Here is a 27,220-nt window from a genome sequence, read left to right as displayed (position 1 = left end):
GATGACATGTTTAAGTTTTGTCTGTGTCAGGATCTGGCACGACACATTCCCCAAGAAGGTGCCAAGCGAGGGGATTGGCAGAACTGTGCACGCCTGAGTCCCTTCCCCACCAAACCGGTCTTCAGTTACCCCAGGCTTTTATATTGAACGGCACTCATGGTCGATTCATTGTTTTATGTTTCTGGTGTCAATAATTTTGCTCTTTTTGTTCTTGACTTTATTATCAAACACATTTATTTTTTGAAACCCCTACCTTGCTTCCCTGTATTTGGGTCCACCCGTAGAATAAGAGTCTTCTCGGATGACCTCAAATAAACATTGAAATGTAACCAAAAAAAGCCAAGTCACTATTGTGATGAGTTTTCCCAACTGTAATTCAGTTATTTATTTTATTAATCATCATATTTTCACATTAGAGCCGCGAAACGTCATCGTCCAAAGCAAAAAAAGTGCTTTAGCACCACCTTGCGGCTGTTACCATTATAATACAGATATTTATTAATAATAATAATAATAATAATAATTTCCTTGTATTGTCATTCTGTGTAACAATGTACACAGAACGAAATGTCGATTGCACCTGACCCGTTGTAGCGAGCCGATGCAGCCGCAGCCAACAGAGGGCGCCGCCGACCACTTTTTAAGTCTTAGGAATGACTCGGCCAAGGTAAACATATGCGTCAAATCAAGGTAACGAAAGTTAATATTCATTAAAAAAATGCAGAATTTCCATTTTTAAAATGCATTTCATTGGATAGACCATTACAGTTTCAAGTTGCCATTTATACAGATGAACTCCTCAAAAGGTACATTTTTACTATCCATACATCTGTTGGTAAGAATATTTTACAACACTTTCCTTCTGTTTAATATAACCATTCACTTTAGTGTTCTTACATGATATACAAGTCATAATTAAGATCTGAAAATGTGGTTGTGTTTCAAAGTAAATGCAGTTTATCATGTGTTGCGCCTTACCTATTAACAACGCCCATGTCATTTCAGTTATGTATTTAAATTATTTGACTGCAGTTTGAAATAAACAATATATTCCAAACGAAAAATGACTTCTGTTTATATCAGGGGTCACAAACCTTTTTTTAAGCTGAGCGCTACGTTTTTGTTGGACTGGCACAAGGTACAACCAGTTTGATTTCATTTTTCAAAATAACTGTTAAATTATGTTATTACCAGGTTATGTTTATTAGAAGTCGTGGTAAACAAGCTCAGTCAACCACTAAAATAACAGCCTTGTATGAGGGCACTGAGTGTTTTACATATATAAACTATAGGCTGGTTTTTAAAATAGCGAATGAAATAGAGACAGAAAAAAAAACAAAAGGAAAGAGAGAGCAGGAAAGAGAACAAGTAAAAGAGAAAGAAAGTGAAAGAGAGGGAGAAAGTAAAAATAAGGAAATAGAAAGAAAGAAGAGAAAGAAAGATAAGAGCGCGCGAAAAAAAATATATCGAGAGGGAAAGAAAGGAAAAGAAAGCAAGAAGATATAAAAATGCAAATGGGAAAAATCAAGGGAGAGAAACCAAGAGTGAACAAAAGAAAAAAAGAAAGGAGGGACAAAGCAAGAAAGAGAGCAGAGAAGAGAAAGAATCAGGGAAAAAAGAAGACGAGTAAAAAGAAAAAAAAGAGAGAAAAAGAATTGGAGAAATATAAAAAATAGAGAGAATACAAGGGAGAAAGAGAAACAAAGAAAAATAGAGAAAAAAGAGAGAAAGAAAGAATTGGATAAATATAAAAAAAGAGAGAATACAAGGGAGAAAGAGAAACAAAGAAAAATAGAGAAAAAGAGAGAAAGAAAGAGGAGAGTAAGTAATGACTTGCTCTGGCGACATCAAGTGGACATATTTAAAACCGCAGATCATTTTTCTCCCATGCTTCTCTCGGCGTTGTCTCGCGGGCTTGATCCAGCCCACGGGACCCATGTTTAAATGACACCCGATTATTTTTCCACCAGTTATAAATCGTATTTCCAAGAAAATGTCAATGACCCCTGGTTTAAGTGTTCGTCAATTTTTTTTTTTATCAAACGCAGAATATTTATGTTTTCAAATACGCCATGGTCTACTCTTGTGTAACAACTATGCTCCATTTTAAAAACATGATGAGAATATATTGATTAAAGAACAATTTCCATTTATGTATCTCTAAATCTAAGTTTCATGTGTTCTGGTAGAAGATCCCCCAAAAAACAAGTAGCATTTTTCCCCCAAGATTACGAATTTTTCACATAGCTTATACCTTCATAATTCCGGCGCCATCTATACATGGTAAAATATAAATATTTCACAAACAGGACTACTGGACTGTCTCAGAAAATTAGAATATTGTGATAAAGTTCTTTATTTTCTGTAATGCAATTAAAAAAACAAAAATGTCATACATTCTGGATTCATTACACATCAGCTGAACTATTTCAAGCCTTTTATTATTTTAATATTGCTGAATTTGGCTTACAGCTTAAGAAAACTCAAAAATCCTATCTCAAAATATTAGAATATCATGAAAAAGTATACAAGTAGGCTATTCAACTAATCACCTGAATCATCTAATTAACTCGAAACACCTTGCGAGGGTTTCCTGAGCCTTAAAAACACTCAGCTTGGTTCAGTAAACTAAATCACAAGTATGGGGAAGACTGCTGATCTGACTGCTGTCCAGAGGACCATCATTGATACCCTCCATCAGGAGTGTAAGACACAAAAAGAAATTTCTCAAAGAGCAGGCTGTTCACAGAGTGCAGTTTCAAAGCATATCCACAAAAAGTCTGTTGGAAGGGAAAAATGTGGCCGGAAACGCTGCACAACCAAGAGATGACCGCAGCCTTAACAAAATTGTGAAGAAGAGCCGCTTCCAGAATTTGGGGGAGCTTCAAAGACAGTGGGCTGAAGCTGGAGTCCAGGTATCAAAAGCCACAGTTCACAGACGTGTCCGGGAAATGGGCTACAATAGCCGTATTCCCATGGTCAAGCCACTTCTGAACTCAAGACAACGGAAGAAGCGTCTGACTTGGGCTATGGAGAAGAAGCACTGGACAGTTGCAGAGTGGTCCAAAGTCCTCTTTTCAGACGAAAGCAAGTTTTGCATTTCATTTGGAAGTCAAGGCGCCAGAGTCTGGAGAAAGGCTGGAGAGGAGCAAAATCCAAGTTGCTTGAAATCCAGTGTGAAGTTCCCACAGTCAGCAATGGTTTGGGGAGCCATGTCAGCTGCTGGTGTTGGTCCACTGTGTTTCATCAAGTCCAGAGTAAATGCAACTGTGTACCAAGAGATTTTAGAGCACTACATGCTTCCATCTGCTGAAAAGCTCTATGGAGATGAGGATTTCATTTTCCAGCATGATCTGGCGCCTGCCCACAGTGCCAAAACCACCAGTAACTGGTGCACTGACCATGGCATCACTGTCCTTGATTGGCCTGCTAATTCCCCTGACCTGAACCCCATTGAAAATTTGTGGGGTATAGTTAAGAAGAAGATGAAAGACACCAGACCTACAAATGCAAATGAGCTGAAGGCCGCTATCGAAGCATCCTGGGCATCAATAACACCTCAGCAATGCCACAGGCTGATTGCCTCCATGCCACGCCGGATTGATGCAGTAATCCGTGCAAAAGGATTCCCAACCAAGTACTGAGTGCATCAATGGACATTTTCAAATGTTTGATTTAGTTTTGCTGTTATAAAATTATTTTTTTACTTGGTCTGAGGAAGTATTCTAATATTTTGAGATAGGATTTTTGAGTTTTTTTTTAGCTGTAAGCCAAAATCAGCAATATTCAAATAATAAAAGGCTTGAAATAGTTCAGTTGATGTGTAATGAATCCAGAATGTATGACATTTTTGTTTTTTTAATTGCATTACAGAAAATAAAGAACTTTATCACAATATTCTAATTTTCTGAGACAGTCCAGTATATGCTGGTGAATTGTTCAATCACATACTTGCAGATACTTATACTCTGATAGATTTTTGTACTAGTAAACATTCATTTACACACTTTAACATTTCCAACCTTTTCCTACTTGTTGAAAAGATCACTGGCTTTCAATTCAAAAATTAAATACATTTCTTCATGTTGAGCCTGGGTGATGAACCCTTTTGACTCCAAGAGCCATAATGGGCAACTATTATGATTTTTTTAAAGAAAGAGCCATACCGTAGATTTTATTACAGAATTCAGCAAAACTGCCAAATCGGCTCTACTAACAAAAGCTTATTCGTGTGCGGTTAGATTATTTGATTAAATTCATGAAATAATAAAATTGCCAAAGCCTGTGTGGTCTATCAAAAACATACCACTTTAAACTTATCTCCGTTTTTTTAAGCCCCAGTTTGGAATATTTGACCACTAGATGGCACAGAGACTACGGCAGAGTAAAAAAGTGTGAAAAAGAAATACAAATTTCTCAACATATCATTTTTTTTAGGTATAATTGATCATGCATTTTTTTGCCCAGTTTTCAAATCGTTTTTTTTTTTAACTCAATGAAAGTTTGTTTGTACCACTAGGAGGCACGACATATTACACACTGTCCCTTTAAGATCATTGTGGCTCATTTTGACCTTCATTTCTTTCATAAATAATGGTATCAAAACAGGGTGCAAGCAAAGTTCTTTTGTAAATATGTCCCAAAAACTGCAAATGAAAAGTTTATGGGTGTATTTCAGCGCAGTGGGCATGTATAAAAAGGAAGCGTGCTGTGGTGCATAACTCGGCCCACCCCTACTGATCACCCAATGAAATTGTTTTCTGTGCTTGGCTAGCGTTTGTGGGTTATTACAGTTTTTTGTCTGGGTTTTTATGTCTCAGTGAACATACAGTACATTATTTAATGAGCTTTAACGATTTATTGCCGAAATGTGGTCTGTCGGTGTTACATTTTGACTATAAACTGTAAAGTAAAATTCTGCCCTTTATACACAATGTGTGTCCTTGTTGAATCAGACAATTTAGTTTAATATTAAGTTGCCAAATAAAATAAGTTACAGTATTTTGTTGAATTACGGTATCACTTTACAAGCACCCTGACTCTAAAACCGGTCAGAGAACCGTCCTGAAGAAATCAACCAATATACATGAGGCTTTTTTTGGGAAATTGAGTTTGTGCATATCATTCATCGTACTACAAGTCCCACACTGCTTTGCAGCTACTCGAAGCAGGTGGTTATATAATGGATTAACTGCTAAAAACGAGGGAATACTGTACTTTGCACGGGGAACTGAATATTAGCATTACTTGGAAACAACCATTATCTTTCACACCGGAAATTAGTGCTGTCTTCTTTAAACTGTTACCATCTGAACTAAAAGATTGCTTCTTCTTCTACACCAAAAAATAGCATATTTCTGTATGCTGGAAAGTAGCATTTTCTTCTACACAAAATGTAACTGTTTTTTTCTACCTAATTATACATTTTTGACTAGTGTAATTTTTAATCGGGTGAGGTTTATAGCTGGAGGCAAAAATAAATTTATTAAACTGGAGAAGCCAAGATTTGGTTTCGACTAGTTTGGTGTTAAAATCTTGTCATGTGTGTTTTTGAGCCAGAATCGAAGAAAAAACATGTTACAGGATCCCAGCGGACAGTCCTGATCAAAAACAAGGGAGTCGTGCATTAAAGCAAAAAGATTGGACCGAGGTATTCATCAAAAATGCTTAGGTTTGCAGCGCATACTTCATATCAGGTGAGAAAATATTAAATCCTTATTATTGTTGCTATCGAGTCCATATTACTTATTACATCGGCAAAATATCTTGTCATTTCCTTAGCTTTGGCTAACTGTTAGCATGCAACTTAGATGCGTTTTAACTCAAGTGTCCTTAGTATATGGAGTTCTACAGTGTTACTCTTTAAATGCAGATAATGAAATGTGATGATCTCCAACTGCTGATTCATTCTGCATCACTCATATTGTTTCTCTAGCAGCAATAATGGGTGGGCATAGCTTAATACAGTTATGGTGGCACCATCTCAAGCACGAGGACCCTGAATTTTTCCTCATGGAGATATTTTCCCTACTGTATATACTCACATTTAAGCCAGATTTAAAACGGTAACATGAAATAGTCAAATCAGGGGGTCAGCTCACATGCGCATATTTGGTTGTGTGTCACCAGTAGCCAGGGGAGGGGTCGTTCCATTTTCATTAAACCAACTCAATGGGAGCAGAGAATTCACGTTATATTTGTAAAAGTATTTTTTGCACACACCATGACTCGAGAAAAAAAAAGTGAACGGCTTGGACTGTCCCCAGAAATGGAGGAGACAAAATGGATATGGAGTGTCTCAGCTTAGCATTCGTTTGTAAACTCGAAAAACAAGCCCGAAAAAACCGAGGGGGTCACTGCTTCCACAAGTTGTACACGTTTTCCTCCATTTCTATTATTATGTGGCTATTACGAGGACTGAGCAATTAGGGAAAAAACAAAGAAAGAGAGAGAGGGTGAGAAAAAAAGAGAAAAAGAGAAGTCGTGAGAGAGGGGGAGAGGAAGAAAGAAATCCAAAGAGAAATAGAAAGACAGCAGGAGAGAAAAGAAAGTGCAAAGGGTAGGAAGAGAATAAGAGAAAAGAGAGAAAAGGAAAAAATGAAGTTAGAGCAAAAGAAGGTAAAAAGACACAGAGAAAGAGACAAAGAGCAACAAAGGAAGAGAAAAAGAGAGACACAAAGAGTGAAAGAGACAGGGAGTGGGAGAAAAGGTCTGGAAGAGAGAGAGAGACAGAGAGAGAGAAATAAATACAAGTACAGTATCTTTGTGAGAGGTACCTGGCTTTACCAACATCAAGTTGACATATTTCAACCTGCAGCTTTGTTTTTTTACAGTAAGATCAAACATCTAGTTGGATTCGGCCATCTCTGTCTGTCCCTCACCCCCTCATACATCCCCTTCCGGAGGAAAACAAAGCTTATGCAACAAGGACAGTACAAACATCTTATTTGTTCCTTTATCTCTTTGTTTTCTTACCCTCACTGTAAAATGTGGACCTGGAGTGCCATTCAACCCATGTTGTAACAATGACAATAAAGGTATATTCCATTCTATTTTAAAGGGGGTTGGCCTTTATGCAGGTTTATACGAGAATTGGTAGCTAGATAGTTCATTTCAGAGTAACGCGCTACTTTTGGGTGTCAGTAATTTTGGGGGGGTAACGGAATTTCTATTTGAATGAAGTAACTAGTAACCAACTGATTACTGATTTTTAGTGATTCTCCCAACACTTTCTGATACTAGTATTGTAAAAGTCGGTGACATCATCTTCTGCCCAAAACAAAATGTGACAAATGTGAAGATGTTTTTTTTTTTTAGTTTTACAAGTTTGTACTAGTGCAGTTTTTCATCAGGTAGAATTCATAGTCCGCAAACTACAGTACACGCAATTCTGTTGCCCTGATACCTTGCCAACTGCGGCCATTTTGGATGTAATGGACACATCAGGTTGTCAATGTTGCCGGACAGACCTTAAGACTACCATGTGTTCAGTCCGTCTCTCAGGAGTATTGGGTGTTGGAAATTTTCTTCCACAGCAAGGTCTTAAGGTTGTTGAGGACCAGCGAATGGTGCACCTCCATCTGGCTAGCAAGTCCGCTGAGCGTGACACAGGTACGAAGCTGGCGCTCCAGGTCCCCCCTCAGCTCGGGCGGCGACCCGAAAAGCAGGAAATCTTGGAGCAGAGCGCACACTTTGGCCAAGTTGGGCTGCACCACGTCGGCGTTGCAGCGCTTGGCTAACCGGTCGCAGGTTGCAGTGCAGTCGCGGCCGTAGGTGCAGTCGCTGTTGGTCTCGCAGCGCTGTCCCTTTAAAAGGTAATACCAAATTGTCAAATGTGAGGAAATAGTACATGGTTTTTGCATAAATTACCGTAAATTCCGGACTATAAGCCGCTACTTTTTTCCAAAACTTTCAACCCTGCGGCTTATTCAGTGATGCGGCCAATTCATGTAATTTTAACTAACTTCACTTTGCGAGCGTGATGCTAGCGTGTTTGTGAATAAGGGAGCGTGGGTTGACGTCTACATGACAAAGTCTCTTTCCCATACTGAAGGAAGACGATGTTGATGACGTCAGTTATAATGAGGAAGATTAGGACGGTATACCGTGCTTATTACAAGTACGGTATGTTTTTTAACAGAGCTGTTATCTGCGTTGAGAGCGTGTTGCTAGTAGCGTTTTGCTACCCTTCACAGGCACGGTTGGGGATGAAAGTTATAATATTATTAATAAAGCTTTGACAACTCGGTGTACCGTCTTTCTTTGTAAATATGTGTAACCATGCATAATATGTATTTGCAACTGTATATTTTTGTAATGTATTTATTTTAGAAACTTATTCTGATATGTTTTGTACGAGCAAATGAGAAAGAAGGGGCGGGGCAAACGCGGGCTGACGGGAAGTGGAGTAAAGGTGAGACGTGTTTGTGGACGCGGCCGACAATAGTGGATCTATATTTTTCCCACCCTTACCTTTGGAAATATACACTTTTTTTCTTGGATTACTTTCAACGGGCACCCGGACTCTGCAGGTCTGCATCAAACCTTAAGTACCGATATCATTTTCCGTTTATTTTGCCGGCTGTGTTTTTGGACTTTATCGGGTATGGGTTAATTTTGTGTTTGAATTGCGGTTTTTCAATGTGGCCGCATGAGGCTAATATACAGGTGCGGCTTGTGTATGTACAAAATCGGTTTTCCTCCCGAAATGTGGTGGGTGCGGCTTATAATCAGATGCGCTCTATAGTCCGGAATTTACGGTATATATACAGAGGTACCTCTACTTGCGAATGTCTCTACATATGAAAGTTTCAGGTTACGAAGTATCCGAACAGGAAAATTTTGCTTCTAGTAAACAAAGATACAGTACGTGCTGCTATTATCTGCTCCCAGTTTCCCAAACATAGACAAACTGGCTATCGCTTGAAATCTGCCTGGCAATCCAGTGCGCATGCCTGCTTCCAGCATGCTCTTCGGGTCACCGTCACAGTTCAAAGTTGACAGAGCGGAAGGGTTCCGGCAATCAGCCCAAACTAAAGACATTTTAGCTAAATTCATAAAGTCTCGGAATTTGTATAAAGTGATCATCCGGAAATAGTGTTGACAAGTCGGGACTGGTTAATAGGTAACCAAACCTTCCCCTAATTCCAACCTCCTAATGCTGAGCACCAAGCAGGGAGGCATTGGGTACCAAACCGTCACCACTGCTTCAAACCGATAAGGCTGTACAGTAATCTCTAGCTGTATCGCGGACAATTTATCGCGGTTTCGCTACTTTGCCGATTTTTTGTGTATGTTGTGTTCTGCATTCTGATTGGCTAACAGAGGAAGATGCTTTATATTGCCAACAAATATGAACTTTTCAACCTGCTAAACTTGCTCTAGGGCAGGGGTGTCAAACTCATTTTAACTCAGGGGCCACACGATAGAACAAACATTCTGTCGGGGGCTGGGGTAGTAGATTAAAGAGAAAGAAAAAGATAAAGAAATAAGAGAAAGAGGGAGGGAAAAGAATCGAGAGGGCGGGACAAAGAAAGAGAGAGGGTGAGAAAAAAAGAGAAAAAGAGAAGTCGTGAGAGAGGGGGAATGAAAGGGAGAGGAAGAAAGAAATCCAAAGAGAAATAGAAAGACAGCAGGAGAGAAAAGAAAGCGCAAAGGGTAGGAAGAGAATAAGAGAAAAGAGAGAAAAGGAAAAAATGAAGTTAGAGCAAAAGAAGGTAAAAAGACACAGAGAAAGAGACAAAGAGCAACAAAGGAAGAGAAAAAGAGACACACAAAGAGTGAAAGAGAGAGAGAGGGAGAAAAGGTGTGGAAGAGAGACAGAGAGAGAGAAATAAATACAAGTACAGTATCTTTGTGAGAGGTACCTGGCTTTACCAACATCAAGTTGACATATTTCAACCTGCAGCTTGTTTTTCTCTTGTGCTTCTCTGAGTGTTGTCTCGCGGGCCGGACTCAATCCCCTAGCGGGCCTGATCTGGCCCGCGGGCCGCCTGTTTGACACCTGTACTCTAGGGCCACATGCGGGCACCTCCCGAGTGGCTCGCTTGCGATGTTTCAAAAATTTTTGATAATGGAAAATTATGTTATTTCTATAGGACAAAAAAGGAAGATGACTGCCGTTTTCCATAACGTTCACATGGCGGCAAAGTATCATGGAAAGTAAAGTGGATTGATTAGTTTTTAAATAATAATTTGAGAGTTATTGAGGTATTGGTAAAAAAATATGTTTCTACTGTACAGTACTTTTTTATGTTAAAAAAAAAAAAAAACTTGTAAATTGGGCTTATTTTTTAGGAAGAAAGAAATACTTAAAGGCCTATACTTCCCCAGTTTTGACCATCGCCGGACATTTTTGGAACGCAACAACTGCAAAAAACAAGGGATTACTGCGTATCTAATTATCTGGCACAATAGATGTATTTTTCCCCAGACCCTTTTGTCAGGGACATCCTTTAGTCATAATCGGCCCTTCAATCAAGGTCAGAGAAACGTGTTCACGACAATCGCTGTCAGTTTCGGAGCTAGCCTCACATGTTGTGTTAATGCGACTCGCTATACTTTAACTTTACTTTATTTGTATTCAGCCAGTTTAAACCATAAACATGATGTATACAGGAAATCATTTGACACGCGAACTCTCAATAATGATAATATAATAGATGTAAAGGACTAGAGTAATAAAGATATTGTAGTGTATAAGACAAGGTAATTATATGGAATAGTTTAAAAAGAAAGAAAATGTAAATAACAAGACTAGAGTAGAATAAGTCGGAGGAGTGTCGTTGGCATAATAATACTATACATAATAACCTAATCATTTCTCGTTGAACAAGCGAATAGCAGAAGGGTAAAAACTCTCTTTAAGACGTGTATTCTTGAGGTAGAACGGTCGTCTTGGGATGAAGGAATCCCAGTTCGAATCCCGGCTCGTCTGTGTTACATGTCAAAGTGTCCTTGGGTAAGACACTGAACCCCTAATACCCCCAATAAGCAGGTTAGCGCCTTACATGGCTGCAAGGCCGCTATTGGGAAATGTGGAGCACATTGTAAAGCGCTTTGGGAAGTCATTGACTTGAAAAGCGCTATATAAATGCAGATCATTTCATTTCATTTCATTTCAAATGGAGCGAAGACGGCGACCTGACGGCAGGTAATCAAAAAGAGTTGCATTACCTCGATGACATCACAGCTCTACAGCAAACAGGCCAAACGCGACAACTTTGAGAGTAAATCTCGAGTTTCCCGACGCGGGAAATATTTTGCAACGTTTGCATCATTTCTGGGAGGACCACTCCACGGTGTATCCATAATTGAAAAACAATTTTTGCTTGGGAATACCTTTAAGTGGGCCCGCACCACCGCCTCAGAAGCAACAGCTTGCAGGTTGGCCATCTTGCAGTCATATTTAGCATTGTAGCCCACGTGGCGCGGGCTGGCGTCGCAGATTAAGAAGCTGCCATAAGGTCCGTGGAAGACCTCCTCCACGAATTCAAGCAGGCCGATAGTGATCCGTGCCCGGCGGGGCCAAGATGGGGCTAACCAGTGGTTCAGTCCGGAAACGAGAGCCCCCGGAACCACAGCCTGCAAGTAGTCCGGCACTTCCAGTCTGTAGAGGGAGGTGTGCCCCAGTGGCTCGGTCACATACAGGTCCCCGCAGAAGCCCAGCAGTTTTGGGGTATGTTCCTTCTCCTGGAGAGCGACCGTCAGGAGAAACTCGTTGACACGAAGAAGGGCCCAGATGGACTTTGCCTCCGCCAGAGACAGTTTGCCGTCTTGGTTGATGTCTGCTAGCAAAATGAATCTATCCACCAGGGCGTTCAAGGACGGCTGATCCCCAAAATTCGCCTGCAGGATGCGAAGGGAACAAATTTGAGTTTTTGGATTCGTGTTATTATCTCAGTACAATACATAAAGCCAAACTGGGGAAGCAGTCGCCACGGTTACCACAACTACAATTCTGTTTTTTTTTACAAAGAAGTAAGAGAAAACAATTGCTAGCCTCCTCATCTGCTTCTTTTCTGAACTTCTAGAGTAAAACCAAAACATCTCAAATATTTACATGGTTTCATTGAAATGCACCTCAAAAGGAAAACATAAACAGTAAATCATCATTCAGAATGATTCATTCATTCAATGAGTACAATTCGGGAGCAACTTCCAGTTTTTACTTCAGTGCAGTGTTCATTTTACCTCTGAAAAGTGATGGGTGCCGGGAACTCGCATGCTGAGAAAATCTATGGGTCCCAACAGAGATCTATGGGTCCCCAAAATTTAGTGTTATCGAGGTTGAAATTGTAAATCGGGGAAAAATATATAATATAAATCTATATATTCATTCAGTTTTAATCATCACTTTTTATTGGTAATACAAATCAGTTATCACATCAGATTTTCCAGTTCACAAAAATATTGTACATTATCCAAAATAACATGTAGCCTCCAATATCATCCTCCTCATAGCGTAACCAGGAATATAATTGAGTCCATTTTGGCAGAAAAGTCCTTTTCTTGCTAGGAGTATTCTTTTGTTTATTTTCTTTCGTCGAATTGTTCGCTTCAACACACGTGTTTTCCTTGCCTCCGCGATCTTCCGAAGAATTTCTCCGCCGTTTTTTCGTGTTGGAATTATTGCCGTTATAATCACTTTCTGCATTATGTTTCGACTTATTACTGACACTGAAGAAATTACCAATTTTGTGTTGAATTGCACCTAATATCAACTGTTTTTTCAGACGCATACTTCACTCGATGACAACCGCCACAACAATGACGTAATCTCGAAGCAAGGAGATCTCGTTTGCCGATATCGGCGTGCAGACGAGAACTCAAACTGCGAGACCAAAACAACAATGGCGGATCTGCCTGACGAAAAGTTTGGAGTGCGGTAAATCTTTGTTAAAAAAAAAAAAAAAAAAAGTCGTCGGGTAATAATGACCATTTTGTGTCAAAAAAGTTGCGTCCCCAGCACAAATGATGCGTCTAGGACGCAGGGACGCGGGCAAACGAGAACAGTGTTAATGTATTGTATAAGATTTTTTTGGGCCACGCTCTACAGAATAAAGTATAAAAACTTTTAAGTTGTTCATGCGTGTGACAAGTTGCGTCTCTAAGATGCCTGTCTGCTATTGGTTGATGTCGAATAAGATGGTGTTTTGCATCACTGAATCATCAAAATACAGATGTGCTATTGGCTGAACTACCTTCCATAATGGCTTTTTATTTATTATTGTAAAGATTTTATGATTCCGTGATACAAAACTGTACTTTTTTATTTTGAACCAAGGCCTACAGTGATGCTAAATGTAGAAGCAAAACATGATAACCGTGGAAACAAAGGCTGTGATTGTTAAGAACACAAAGAAGTTGTACGCATCCTTACTATTGTTAAAGAATATTGGTTAGAGTCTAACCAATCAATGATCTGGACTATTAGTAAATAAAAGGAGCTGGTTAAAACATTGTCATTCTCAAAAGGCATTACTTTTTAAAATGTATTTTCAATCTGCCATTGCATCCCTCCGCATCCAACCACAACTCCACTTAACCACATCAAATATAAAAAGACTTTAGTTTTCCTTTACTTGTATATTTATTTATAACGTTTATAAATCATATGCACCTATATTGAATGTAAGTATTAATTATTATATAGTATTCTGTTGTTTTTATGTAGGAAACCGGGGCAGCACGGCGGCGCAGTGGTTAGCACGTGTGCGGCACAGTTCTGAGGTCGTGCGATCGAACCTCCTGTGTGGAGTTTGCATATTCTCCCATGGGTTCCCTCCAGGCACTCCGGTTTTCTCCCACATTCCAAAAACATGCATGTCCAAAATTGTCCCTAGGGTTGTCTGTCCCTGTGTGCCCTGCAACTGGCTGGCAACCAGTTCAGGGTGTCCCCTGCCCGAAGGTAGCTGGTATTAGCTCCAGCACCCCTGCGACCCTACTGAGGATAAGCGGTGCAGATAATGGATGGATGGATAAATGTAGGAAACCGGGGGTTCGGAAAGCATTCGCTAATTAACATGGGTTTCTATCCCCTTCGCCATCACTTTGGTATCTCCACAGCAGAACAGATTCCAGGGGCCTACTGTACAATGTCAGGTTTTAGTAGTAGAATTTAGTGCTGTGACACTGCCGAAGCCAGAAGAACAACATCAAAATCGACTAACGCCAAGATGTTTGGCTGTTGCACTGCCTCAGGATTTAGAACAGGGATGTCAAACTCAGTTTGGCTCTGGGGCCAGATCCAGACTTTTTGTTCTGAGGTGGGCCGAATCGGTAAAGAAATGTAAACTCCAAATTTTTAGCTTACCGTAGTTTTTTTGTATTATGCTTTATCATTTAGCCTAGATTAGTAACCTACCCTAAATATTATAATCATGGACGAGAAGTAACACTTTCTAAACACAACGCAATAATTCAAAACAATGAGGAAAAAAGATCTTCATTTTTGGCATTTAATGTGTTAACTGGTTTAGTTTAACGATTAAGTTAATGTTTTACACCTGAAGTAGAGGTCAGTTGGGCCGTGCTGGGCCAGCTTCTCTCTCGCATGCACACGGTTTGTCGCACTAACTTTTACTCAAGTAATTATTCAAATGACTTTGTTTTTACTCCTAATTGAGTAATATTATTCTAAAGTAACGGTGCTTTAACCTGAGGAACACACTTTGGCGCTGCACTTCGGTGCCGAGGGTACTTCAATTGAAGCTTGCACTTTGGCGACGAAGTGCAAGGTTTACTTCAGGCCCGGTCCCTCTAATCAAAATAATCGGTTGGGTTCGGGCTGGTTGGGGCTTTTATACCCGCAGGGCGGGTCTGATTGTTTAGGTCCCATCTTACCTCTAACCTGAACCAACTCACCTCTCTATACAAACTCAACACTGCCCACTAGCGGTCGGAGAGTACTTACTTTGCATTTATGTAAAAAATCCTAACTTTTGGTAAAATTACATAGAGACTCTTTTTTTTGACATATTCAGATATTTATGGTGGATAAAACTTCCAACAGGCTGGGATTCGTGCCACAGGCCTTATGATTGACATGCCTGATAGTGAACATCAAAGCCACAAAAGGGGCAATATAAACAATTCCAACATCTACCTTGAGGAAGTTGAGTAACATTTCCTTAAATTCATCCACGGAAGTCCCTCGAGTGGGTTTGTCAAACTGGCTCTTTTTCCGCCGGGTCGCCGGGTCCGGACCGCCATCGGCATTAGCTCCATCCTCGATGCCGCATTTTATCACCACTTGCCTCTCCTTCCACTGGCCAGCATACACCTTCGGACAGTGATAAGAAGTAACGTTACAAAATGTGTGACTGTGCATTGGACTTCCCTTCAGCAGTGAGCCGTCAGGGCCTGCGATGTCTTCTCTGCTGGCCTAAAAATGACTGAATGATGTGATGTTCATTATATTTTGACCATCAATACTACAAACTTTTCGTCAGGCAGATCCGCCATTGTTGTTTTGGTCTCATGCCGATCTTGGCAAACGAGATCTCGTTGCTTCGAGATGACGTCATTGTTTTGGTGGTTGTCGAGTGAAAGAGAAGTATGCCTCCGTAGGAACAGTTGGTATTAGGCGCAGTTCAACAAAAAATTGGTAATTTCTTCAGTGTCGGTAATAAGTCGAAACATAATACATAAAGTGGTAACAACGGCAATATTTCTGGCATAAAAAAACGGCGGAAAAATTCTTCAGGAGACCGCGATGGCAAGGAAAAGACGTGTTTTGAAGCGAACAATTCGACGAAAGATAAACAAAAGATTACTCCTAGCAAGAAAATGACTTTTCTGCCAAAATGGACTCAATTATATTCCTGGTTACGCTATGAGGAGGATGATAATGGAGGCTACATGTTCTGTGATGCGTGCACCCAGCGTGACAAAAAAACTGGATTGCATTCGCAATACGAACTTTCAGAAAAGCACATTGGATCGGCACAACGACAATGAAAACCACAAATTCGCTATGGAAATTCCGTTGCTGCGATTGGACCTTGAGAAGGCATTACAACTGTGGCGGGACAGCAAACCACGAAGAATATATAAACTGAAAAATCTGAAGTGATTAAAACTGCATGAATATATAGACTAATATTTCAGCAATAATATTTTGTATAATGTACAATATTTTTGTGAACTGAAAAATCTGAAGTGATAACTGCTTTGTATTAGCAGTTAAGTGTGATGATTAAAACTAAATGAATATATAGATTTATATATTTGTCGCCAATTTACAATTTCAACCTTGATAACACTAATTTTTGGGGACCTGTAGATCTCTGTTGGGACCCATAGATTTTTGAGCATGCGAGTCCCCTGGACCCATCACTTTTCACAGGTAAAATGAACACTGCAGTCTCCCCTTTCCGATGTTTATGTCGAACAGACATTTTTTTTTTAGCCCTGAATGGAATAATTATGCCAGAAATACTTAAGGGCAGGCTTTACTTAAGAATTAGCTCCAATGGCGATAGAAAATAAACTTTTTGATGGAACTGAGTGATCTGTAAATATATGTAGGAGTAATTAAAATTTTCTAGAAGAAATAAAAGAGGATAGATTTGAGCATGATCAAAATGATTGTTGGTGCGTTAAATGTGACTTTATTCCTAAACAAAAGTGCAATTTTATCAGGTTATTATTCATCCTTGTTTATACGCGTCACAGTTGTAGCCATAAATAGTTAGAGGATTAGATTGGTACAGACTGAAGGCCTAGGTGTAAAATGCAAGACTGCTTTCTTCGGATGGCGTGTACCTGATGTTGTGATGAGGTGGACATGCAGTGGCGCATGGTCAGCGTTTTCTCCTCACACAGAGCCTTGCAGGATGACCCGGAGATGACGCCTCTGCTGTAATGGTCACACTGACACAGGAAACAGGAAATCAGTCACAGGAAATAGATTAGAGACGGTGTGGAGACTTCTCAAGTGTTTTGGTGGAAAAGTGCCGGACATCTACTTTTTAAGGCATAGTCCAGAAAAGACTTCATGGTTGTGCTAGATGACTGAAAAATCTAAAATCTGTGAAACCAAGTAGCTACGTTGCAGCATAACAGTAATCCCTTGATATAATGCGCTTTTCTCGAGATTGCTGCTTCACTAATTATCAGAATTGCTTGTGTTCTGCATTCTGATTGGCTAAACAGTCACTAACGAACAGGGTTGGGTAGGGTTACTTTAACTGGATTACTTTCAATTACTTTTGGATTACTCCAATACCAAATATGCTAATAAAAGACAAAAGAAACTAAATATGAATAAAATTATGACTCACAACACATGGTAAGCTTTCTCTCCTGGCTTTGATCTCTTTGATATCCGGCAAAACTAACATAAAATGCGACAGAAACAAAATGAAAATAAGCTTGCCAACATCATTTTTGCCGTTTCATGTATTCCGTTACTCCCCAAGCCTGCACAAAATTTAGTCATTTTATTCATATTTAGTTTCATTTGTCTTTTATTAGCATATTTGGTATTGGAGTAATCCAAAAGTAATTGAAAGTCATCAAGTTAAAGTAACCCTACCCAACCCTGCTAACGAAGTAGGTGTTGGGAGAAAATACATAGATAAATGTTAAGAAGTGTACAGTACAATAATTCCTCCCGGTATCACGGTTTACTTTTTGCAGTTTCACTACTTTGCGGACTTTCATCATATTCTTGTACACGTACTCTACGTAAAACCCCATTGCAAGCCTACTTTACTCGCATACCTTTTTTAATTTCTAGTTTCTTTGAAAGCTGTCATGTTAACGAAACACTCTCGACCCACAAAAGCAGCAAAAGAGAGAAGAAGATACTATCCATTGCCGACAAAATTCTAATTTCTTGACATGAAAAAGTAAGGTAAAAGCATTTTTCAAGCCACATTTTTGTTTTCCAATAATGTTTAACGTTTACGGTACCAAGAAAATGTGGCATGTATCAGCTGACACCCAAAGACTACAAAGCAAACAAGATTCTAAACCGAGAGAAGATAGAGAAAGGCATTGTGGGAGGTAATTCAGCCAATATCAGGGCAACATTTTAGGACGTCGACCGTTGGCAGACAGGTATCCTGGCGATGTCACATGTCGTACAAACTAACACCACAAAGTTTTTGTGTCATTCGTTTTTGGGGCATGAAAAATACTATGCAGTTGTGTTCTGGAGTCCTTTAAAGAAAACGTCTTATGCTGTATCCCGGGGGTCTACTGCTTTTAATTGTGTAATTGTAAAAAAAAACAAAAAGAAACCGTTCTACTTCATGGATTTCGCCTATCACAGGTTGATTTTAGAACCTAACAAGGGTTCACTGAACTCAAATCAAGGAAAATAGAACTGCATGATAAGAATATTTCAACTCGGATTTATATTGAACATGTAGACTAATCCGGGCAGCACGGTGGCGCAGTGGTTAGCGCATGTGCGGCACAGTTCATGTCATGGGAACCTCCTGCGTGGGTTCAAATCCAGCTCCAGACTTCTTGTGCGGAGTTTGTATGTTCTCCCCGTGCTTGCGTGGGTTTCCTCCAGGCACTCCGGTTTCCTCCCACATTCCAAAAACATGCATTTCAGGTGAAGTGGCTGGTCCAAATTGTCCCTAGGTGTGACTGAGCGAGTGAGTGGTCTGTCCCCGTGTGCCCTGCGATTGGCTGGCAACCAGTTCAGGGTGTCCCCTGCCCACTGCCCGATGATTGCCAGGATGGGCTCCAGCACCCCCGCGACCCTACTGAGGATAAGCGGTGCAGCTGATGAGATGAGATGATAAGATGTAGACTAATCCATTTTCATGGTCCGGTTTGCCAATGCTAACTAGCTACATACTGCCTTCACAAACAATTCTACAGTCCTTTTTTTTCAGTCCTTGTCCTCCAGCCTCTTGAATGGTACTTGGTGGTAGTACGTGCCCCATCACAATGCTAGGTGGCTACATGATAGCATTCAAACAAAAACTTGAGAAAAAAACATGAAAGAAAGCAGTCGAAGTCTTACAATAATGGCCTGGCACACGTGTCCACGGCATAGTTCGGAGTAGGAGGCGTACTGCACGTAGAGAACCCAACTGGCCACCAGAACACCCAACCACGCCAAAAGAAGGTACTTGACCTTGAATACAAAAGACAGATTTGTTGCACACATACCCGTCAACCCATACGCCACTGTATTTAAGGCCGCAGTGTTTAGAACCTAGCAAAAAAGTAGCGGCTTGTAGTGCAGAATTATCAGTAGTTAAAGTAATACTATGACAATGTAGTTCTTGTAGACTGGCCTAAGTAGTAAGTTCCTCATGAAATAATGCAATCAAACTTTTAATTCCATTACTAACACTAACATTTTAAGGTAACACCTTTAAAAAATTCCAAAAAAGGAAAAAAAAAATTTTGCAGGGAAGAACATTGTTTTGGCTTGACGTGTACAATTTGTAGTCACGATGTATGTGCCGGTCAATCAAATTTATGTGCTACAAGTTTAAAAGCATACTATAGGCAGGGGTGCTCATTATGTATATCGCGATCTACCAGTGGATCACTGGTAGATCGTATTGAGTGCATTGCATTTGTTCGAACGTGCTGCAATTTAGCGGTTAAACGCGGCATTCTAGCATAGACATCAATGTTGCTTAGCAGCAGTAGCAAATTGGAGGGCTCTAAATTTTGTCGATGTAAGATTGTAATTTTATTAAAATTATTATTTTTTTTGCTTATAATGCATAAGTATTTAATGATTAAGAGTCTAAATCTAATGTAATATTACATTTTAGTAATATATTATAAAATGTATGGTGTTTTGAGTTCATCGATACACCTTACAAGTAATTAAAGAAAAAAAATTACTGTCAATTAAATTACTATTTAGGTCTATGTTGGAACTTTAACCACAAATCTGCCTAGTTTGAGTACAGAGCATTATTTTTTGCTCCAATTAATCAGACTGCAATACAGTGAAATTTATATCCCTCGGGGGCATCATTGATTTTCCTCATGTTGAGGTTTTTGAGTTTTTCCTTGCCCTCGTGCAGGTTTTAGATCTGTGGTTTGCAATAATCTGTGGTCTGTGCAGCCCTTAGAGAGTCTTTGTGATTAAGGGCGTCACAAAGATGACTTGACTGGACTGGACTTGACTAAGGTTTTTGAGTTTTTCCTTGCCCTCATGCAGGTTTTAGATCAGGGGATGGTGTCATAATAGTCCGTGGTTTGCAATAATCTGCAGTCTGTGCAGCCCTTTGAGACTCTTTGTGATTAAGGGCGTCACAAATAAAGATGACTTGACTAAGGTTTTTGAGTTTTTCCTTGCCCTCATGCAGGTTTTAGATCAGGGGATGGTGTCATAATAGTCTGTGGTTTGCAATAATCTGCTGTCTGTGCAGCCCTTTGAGACTCTTTGTGATTGAGGGCGTCACAAATAAACATGACTTGAGTTACGCATGCATTGAGAAACATTGTGAGCATTCAATGCCACTAATAATAACAACGCTAGATTGCTCTTAGATCTCCTTTTTTGGGGGTAGGTAAATCATTTTGAATGGATCATTTTGAAAGTATTTTGCTCGTACCACCAAAAATTCCATCTCAGGGCTCAGGTGACCTGCAAGACCCAATGATTGCTTGGTTTTAGAAAACTGGTGAACCATGACTGGCTGTTACCTAAGACACTTGTAGAATTCTCCCGATATACATTAAAATAGAAAAGATTGATGCTGTATTTGCAAAAAAAATGACGACATCTTGATGCACTGATTATTTTATAAGAGTAGTGACGCAGTACTCTATAATCAAGTGTACCTGCAGGCCTTTGGAAAGAGGGCAGAAAAGCAGTGAATGAAGGAGTCTCCGCATGGCTCTGGCCATGCTGGCGGAGAACCGCAGAGCCAGTCGAAGCGGGTCACCGGCACTCTCCTTCCCCCTAATCCGCAGATCACGTCCTCTGTCCGGACGCAGCCTCGACGCTGCAACGGGGGCGGCGCATCTCCACCGAGCCGCGCTGCATCGCATCCATGCAACGTCAATAACCTAAAACCTGGCGCATTTCAGCGAGAAACGATCACTTTACACCTCCTCGTGGGGAAATAGTCATTGAGTTCAAAAAGGTAAGGGGAACATTTTGAAAACGATGGAAAAAAATGCCGGTGCCCTTTCTTACCTCCTCCCCCGGATGAGCTTCCCTGTCCCTCTTCTCATCCCCAACTCAAGCCCGGCCTCTTAAAGGGGAAGTACATGTACACTGTTTTATTGTAGCAGGGGTGTCAGACTCATTTTAACTCGGGGGCCACACGATAGAACAAACATTCTTTCTGGGGCCGGACTAGTAGATTAGAGAAGGAAAAGAGAGAGAGGGAGAGAAATAAGGAAAGGGAGGGAGAGAAAAAGAGAGAGTAGTACAAAGAAAGGGGGAGAGAGAGAGAGAGAGAACGTGAGAAACAAAAGAGATAACAAGAGAAGTAGTGAAAGAGGGAAAAGAAAGAAAAAGAGAGAAAGAAAGAAATCCAAAGACAAATAGAAAGAGAGAAAAGAGGGAGACAGAGAAAGAGATAAAAGAGAGAAACGGAAAACCACGAAAAGCGAGCAAAATGTGGTAAAAAGACAGAGAGGGAAAGAGACAAAGAGGATCAAAAAATAGAAAAAGAGAGACAGGGAGAGTGAAAGAGAGAGATAGAGAGTGAGAGAAAGAGAGAGGGAGAGAGAAAGAGAAATAAGAGAGAGAGGGAGAGAAAAAGAGAGAGTGGGACAAAGAAAGAGAGAAGGGGAGAAAGAGAGAGGGGGAGAGTGAGATGACGTGAGAAACAAAAGAGATAACAAGAGAAATAGTGAAAGAGGGGGAAAGAAAGAGAGAGAAATACAGAAATCCAAAGAGAAATAGAAAGAGAGAAAAAAGAGAAGGGAAAGCAAAAGAGAGAGACAGAGAAAGAGATAAAAGAGAGAGAAAAGGAAAAAAAGAAAAGTAAGCAAAATAAGGTAAAAAGAGAGAGAGAGAAAGAGACAAAGGAACAAAAAAAAGAGAGAAAGGAAGAGGGAAAGAGAGAGATAGAGAGTGAGAGAAAAAGGGAGGAGAGAGAGAGAGAAATACAAGTACAGCGTGTGTGAGAGGCACCTGGCTTTGTCAACATCAAGTGGAGATATTTCAACCTGCAGCTCGTTTTTCTCATGCGTTCCTCTCAGCGTTGTTTCATGGGCCCTATTCAATCACTTAGCGGGCCTGATGTGGCCCTCGGGCCGCCTGTTTGACACTCCTGTATTACAGCAAAGGAAAAAAATTGTTTTTTCCCTAAGAATATTGACCCTTTGCTCACGTGATTTACCCACGTGATGGCACCATGATGGACGGTAGTAACCCGTAGTGAACACAAAGGGCGCTATTTAGAATAACTGAGAATAGCATTAGCAATGCTAGCGCCTTAACGTCCTGTGTCTGTACCATGTCACCAGTCACTGAAATATGTTATGCCACATATCATTGGATAGCTTTAACTCTTGAGATTCAAGATATGATAACCAATTTAAAATATTCTCATCGCAGAAACATCACGATCAGTCTGAAACAAGATAGAGAACTAAAACTACAAAAACTATATAGCTAGCATATCTCACCAATTACGTCCACTGGTCGTTATCAAATTATTTGAATGGCCGCGTCAATGGCTTTGTTATATCAATGACAATTCATAGAATCCAAGTGTATAAACATACAAACTCCGCACAGGAAGTCTGGTGCTGGATTTGAACCCACGCAGGAGGTTCCCAAGACATGAAGTGTGCCGCACATGCGCTAACCACCGTGCTGCCCCACTTTTCATTGTATATAGTTTCAATTTTATGGAACTGTTTCCACAAAAACTTTGCTATTTAATGGAACCATTTTACTGAATCATGTATTTGTGTAATTAGGTAACTTATTTTTAACCTTTCATTCTTTAAAGAACCATTTCAATTTTATCCAGCTAATTATCTCTTAATTGAAATATTTGAAATATTGGATTGTGGCACGGCAGCGCAGTAGATAGCGGGTCTGCGGCACAGTTATGAAATGATCTGCATTTATGTAGCGCTTTTCAAGTCAATGACTTCCCAAAGCGCTTTACAGTGTGCTTCACATTTCCCAATAGCGGCCTTGTATTGCAACCATGTAAGACGCTAACCTGCTTATTGGGGGTATTAGGGGTTCAGTGTCTTACCCAAGGACACTTCGACATGTAACACGGACAAGCCGGGATTCGAACTTGGGATCCCTTGAACCCAAGACGAGCGCTCTACCTCCTCAGCTACTGCCGCCCAAGTTCTGAGGTCATGGGATCCAATTCAGCTACCAGCCTCCCTGTGTGGAGTTTACATGTTCTCCCCGTGCTTGCGTGGGTCTCCTCCAGGCACTCCGGTTTCCTCCCACATTCCAAAAACATGCATTTTAGGTAAATTGTCCGGTTTAAATTGTCCCTTGTTGTGAATTTGCAAGTGTCTGTCCCTGTGTGCCCTGCGACTGACTAGAAACCAGTTCAGAGTGTCCCCTGCCCACTGCCCGAAGATAGCTGGGTTGGGCTCCAGCACCCCCGCGACCCTACTGAGGATAAGCGATGCGGATAATGGATGGATGGATGAAATGAATTATCTTAGTTGTCATTCGCGCCATAACATTTAGTAGAAACAAAAAGGAAAAAACACAAGATAAGTCACAAGATATGTTTTCACAGTTTTGTGCACTCGTTTGGGGTGGTACAGTTTTCTGAGATATTTTCCTTCATTTTTACCAGTTTTCCTTTTGCTATTTTCACCCACTTCTCCTTTAAGTTTTTTGGGTTTGAACAAATGTATTGACACTTTTAACAGCAAATAAACAATGTGGGGTTCGAACAATTTTTCTCGACACTTTTAATAGCAATTAAGAATAGTCACACTTTCGTTATATCATTTTCTAACAATATGACGTTTGAACAATTTTTGTCGACGTTTTTAACAGCAATTAAACACATTCACAATTTCATTACATCATATTCCAACAATATGAGTGGAGGGATTTTGTAAGGTTTATTGTTCTACAGTATATTCTTTATCAATTATCCATTATCCGTTATCGGTCAAATCATAATATGCTACAAAGCCAAGGGGCCGAGACACTTGCTCTCAGCCAAGAGGCCGAGTCAAGGTCCCAGCCACAGAGCCATGGCCGGGCGGGGGGGGAGATTTTTTAAGGGTTATTGATTTATATTCTTTATTCATTATCCATTATCCGTTATCGTTCAGGTTATAATGCGCTACAAAGCCTGGGAGCCGGGACTCTTACTCTCAGCCAAAAGGCCAAGCTAAGGTCCTAGCCTTAAAGCCTTGCTGCGATCATTGCGAATGCACCGTTCCCCGGAAGTACTGCCGATGCGTGGAGTGGACAGAGCAAGCTCTTATTCGTGCCGATACATTTGGGTTCTCATAACCTCATAGGCTACGATACTGCCACTGCGCAAAGGCCGGGCAGCGTACACAAATCCAGAACCACAGTTGAATAGGTAAAAGTGAAAACATTTGAATAGCATGAGGCTGAATCATGATGGAGGAGGGTATCTGGAGAAATGCTTGGATACTATGTCACTCTAAGGAAGCTGTGTCAAAGAGGCTGTGATGTCAGTCAACAGAAAAATGACCTCAGTCCTGTGATGTCACAAAGAAGGATTTTTTCCCTCATGGTGTCTTCCAGGCTGTTTGTTGATCAGCGAATCGCTGGATTTAACCAGAGCAATATGCCGTTTCTCCTCTTGGGTTTTGCCTTGGGAGCCGTGGCCACAAAAACCCTGAGGGTCGTCGTAGGCGAGCAACGCTATTCACCTGCTGGTATTGAAACCGTCATCGTATCCGGCCAGGTTGAACGCTCAAAACGTACCGCCGTTTCGCCCAACCCGACAGTTCGAGCGGGAAGCGTCGACCTGTGGTACGAGGAGCCTCTTAGAGGGTCGAGGGACCCTAAGAAGATCCCGCTCAAGAAGGTCTGCCGTTTTGCAAACTACTGCAACAACTGCTGGATGAACTCTACCCTGCAGGCTACGCTCCATCTGAACGTGGTGCGGGATCAGCTACCCAGGCGTATCCAGCAGTTTGTGACTTTACTCTCGGAGATGCCGGCGTTCGCCTGCCTTTACTTGAGCGCCCTGGACAACCCGGGTATGTGCTTCACGGCGGCGGAACTCTGCGTGGCGTTGGCCGAGCTCTGCAACTGCGTGCCGGCGCTCATTCTGTACGAGAACAACGACTCCTTAGACCTGCTGGAGCCGCTCCTTTCGTGGTTCGACCAGTGCGGGATCCGCACCGGTATCAAAGTCCGCAACGTGATCTGGTGTCCTCAGTGCAACCATACCTCTTCGTCCGTCTCCAACTTGGGTCACTTTGTCAGGTTGCCCAAACCCCTCAACGGCGAGACCCTGGTGTCATTGATGAAGCGTGCTACGAGTCGGCGGCGGAGGCGGTGCAAGACCTGCGGGAACAAGACCGTCTGCAAGCAGTTCTGGACCGTCCCGGACATTTTGACTTTCTTTGTGAACCGTGTGGCCGGCGATGGATTCGTTAGCCACGATCGCGTCAACGCCCCGCAGCAACTCGATCTGGATGTGGATGAGAACACAAAGCAGACTTTTCGGCTTGCCTCTGTCATTTGCCACACCGGCATTGACCGTCATAGCGGACACTTTTGGACTTACCTGTTTTCTAATGGTGTTACCATACAGGCTAACGATACTTACCTATCCTTTACGAACCGGGGTCCGCCTGATAAGGTCTACAACAATGGTACCACGTATCTCTATGAAAGATAACCAGCGTTGGGACCAGGGTTGGGTAGGGTGACTTTAACTGGATTACTTTCAATTACTTTTGCATAACTCCAATACCAAATATGCTAATAAAAGACAAAAGAAACTAAATATGAATAAAATTATGACCCACAACGCGTGGTAAGCTTTCTCTCCTGGCTTTGATCTCTTTGATCTCCGGCAAAACTAACATCAAATGCGAGAGAAACAAAATGAAAATAAATCCAAACAGCTTGCCAACATCATTTTTGCCGTTCCATGTATTTCGTTACTCCCCAAGCACTCACAAAATGTAGTAAGTTTATTCATATTTAGTTTCTTTTGTCTTTTATTGGCATATTTGGTATTGGAGTGATCCAAAAGTAATTGAAAGTAATCCACTTAAAGTAACCCTACCCAACCCTGGTTGGGACCAATGTTCCCTCTTAGCTGCAAACGCGCAGTGCCCGCACATTCTCAGCGCACAAGAAAATCTATCCAGCGCAATGTTCCCTCTAAGCTGCATGTGTGCGCAATTGCGCACTACTCAGAGCTTTTCGCGCACAAGAAAATCGAGCCAGCTCACAGAAATCGGGGCTCGAAATTGTTAATCAAGAAGCGGATTAAGTCATAGTTACCGTGCATGAAGGTAAAAATACACAGTTTCCCCTGACGCTGTGTTCTAAATGCGGTATTTTGAAGTCAATGCCGAAGTAGAACGAAGTTGAGTAAAGTCAGTAGAGTTTTTCGAGAACCGGCTTCTTCGGCTCGGCTCACTAAAAGGAACCGGTTCTTTCGGGTCCTAAACGGCTCTTCAGGTTGTTTTTGCTTCTTTCATCGCTATATGACCAAATACTATGTTAAATTATGCACAAAATGACTTAAAGGAAGGGGGAAGAAAAAAAATACAAAAATGAAAAAATAGTGAAAAGCTGAGAAAAAAAAGAAACAAAAGGAAGAGAAAAAAAAAGGAAAAATTCAGAAAAAAAACAGAAAAAAAGAAACCAAGGAAAAAAAGGAACAGCTAGGAAAAAATAAACACAATGAGATTTTTTAAAAGGAATTAAAAAAAATTAAAAAAAAAAAAAAACAGGGAAAAAGAAGAAAAAGTTTGTGTTGCATTCAAATAATTTCCAATTATACCAAGTCAATCTTGTTGCCAACATTGTACTTCCACTAAAAATGTGATTAAATACAGTTGTATATCGTGCAACCGACTAAATAAGCCCCCAAAATGTTAATATTATGCGACAAAAGATACCAGGAAAAAAAAGAAATGGAAATCTTGTGAAAGATTTGTTGTAAAAACAAATGACGTTTGTAGGCCGTACAACTTTTGCAATAATACATGAGTCAATTCATTCAAAAATGATTTTTTTTTTGCATTGCCAGAAACTCAGCAAAATGTAACTTGATGTCAAGTTTTGCACATGTTTGATATTGATTTAGTTGCCACACTTGGGATT

At 40.7% G+C, this 27,220-nt stretch overlaps 2 protein-coding genes and 1 long non-coding RNA gene across 4 annotated transcripts; 2 read left to right on the top strand and 1 right to left on the bottom strand.

Moving 5' to 3' along the window:
- The first annotated feature begins 541 nt into the window (after positions 1-541).
- On the top strand, positions 542-13,513 carry LOC148350337 (uncharacterized). Its single transcript, XR_015847102.1, has 4 exons — positions 542-806; positions 5,560-5,696; positions 7,536-7,814; positions 12,735-13,513. It is a non-coding gene; the product is annotated as an uncharacterized LOC148350337 (long non-coding RNA).
- On the bottom strand, positions 7,047-21,223 carry dipk1b (divergent protein kinase domain 1B). 2 transcript variants are annotated; one of them, XM_088320053.1, is made up of 7 exons: positions 21,137-21,223; positions 20,779-21,013; positions 18,989-19,102; positions 16,768-16,875; positions 15,107-15,283; positions 11,341-11,847; positions 7,047-7,805 (listed from the first exon to the last, which is right to left on the bottom strand). In XM_088320053.1, exons 2-7 carry the CDS (start codon positions 20,986-20,988, stop codon positions 7,500-7,502), a joined length of 1,422 nt encoding a protein of 473 aa, XP_088176179.1. In that variant the 5' UTR covers positions 20,989-21,013; positions 21,137-21,223; the 3' UTR covers positions 7,047-7,499. The 2 variants fall into 2 exon arrangements, with proteins under 2 accessions (XP_088176179.1, XP_088176180.1); XM_088320054.1 differs by lacking the exon at positions 21,137-21,223 and having other exon boundaries at positions 20,779-21,127.
- Positions 21,224-24,635: 3,412 nt separating this feature from the next.
- LOC148350335 (uncharacterized) lies at positions 24,636-26,654 on the top strand. The gene has a single exon (XM_088356085.1). It carries the CDS (start codon positions 24,657-24,659, stop codon positions 25,776-25,778), a length of 1,122 nt encoding a protein of 373 aa, XP_088212211.1. The 5' UTR covers positions 24,636-24,656; the 3' UTR covers positions 25,779-26,654.
- The last annotated feature ends 566 nt before the right edge of the window (positions 26,655-27,220 follow it).

This window comes from Urocampus carinirostris, chromosome 16 (genome assembly GCF_059441175.1).
Source record: "Urocampus carinirostris isolate Australia breed hairy pipefish chromosome 16, RoL_Ucar_1.0, whole genome shotgun sequence".
Lineage (NCBI taxonomy): Eukaryota > Metazoa > Chordata > Actinopteri > Syngnathiformes > Syngnathidae > Urocampus > Urocampus carinirostris.
Note: the sequence above shows the minus strand (reverse complement) of the source record. Positions and strands in the feature narration are given on the sequence as shown.

What these genes read in the sequence shown, in the direction of transcription:
- dipk1b (XM_088320053.1), bottom strand. Translation starts at nt 20,988, where the DNA reads ATGCGATGCAGCGCGGCTCGGTGGAGATGCGCCGCCCCCGTTGCAGCG. An exon ending in ACGTGTGCCAGGCCATTATT is followed by an intron (nt 16,876 to 18,988) that starts GTAAGACTTCGA and finishes TTCCTGTGTCAG; the next exon opens with TGTGACCATTACAGCAGAGG. An exon ending in TGTTACTCAACTTCCTCAAG is followed by an intron (nt 11,848 to 15,106) that starts GTAGATGTTGGA and finishes CGCATCCTGCAG; the next exon opens with GCGAATTTTGGGGATCAGCC.
- LOC148350335 (XM_088356085.1), top strand. Translation starts at nt 24,657, where the DNA reads ATGGTGTCTTCCAGGCTGTTTGTTGATCAGCGAATCGCTGGATTTAAC.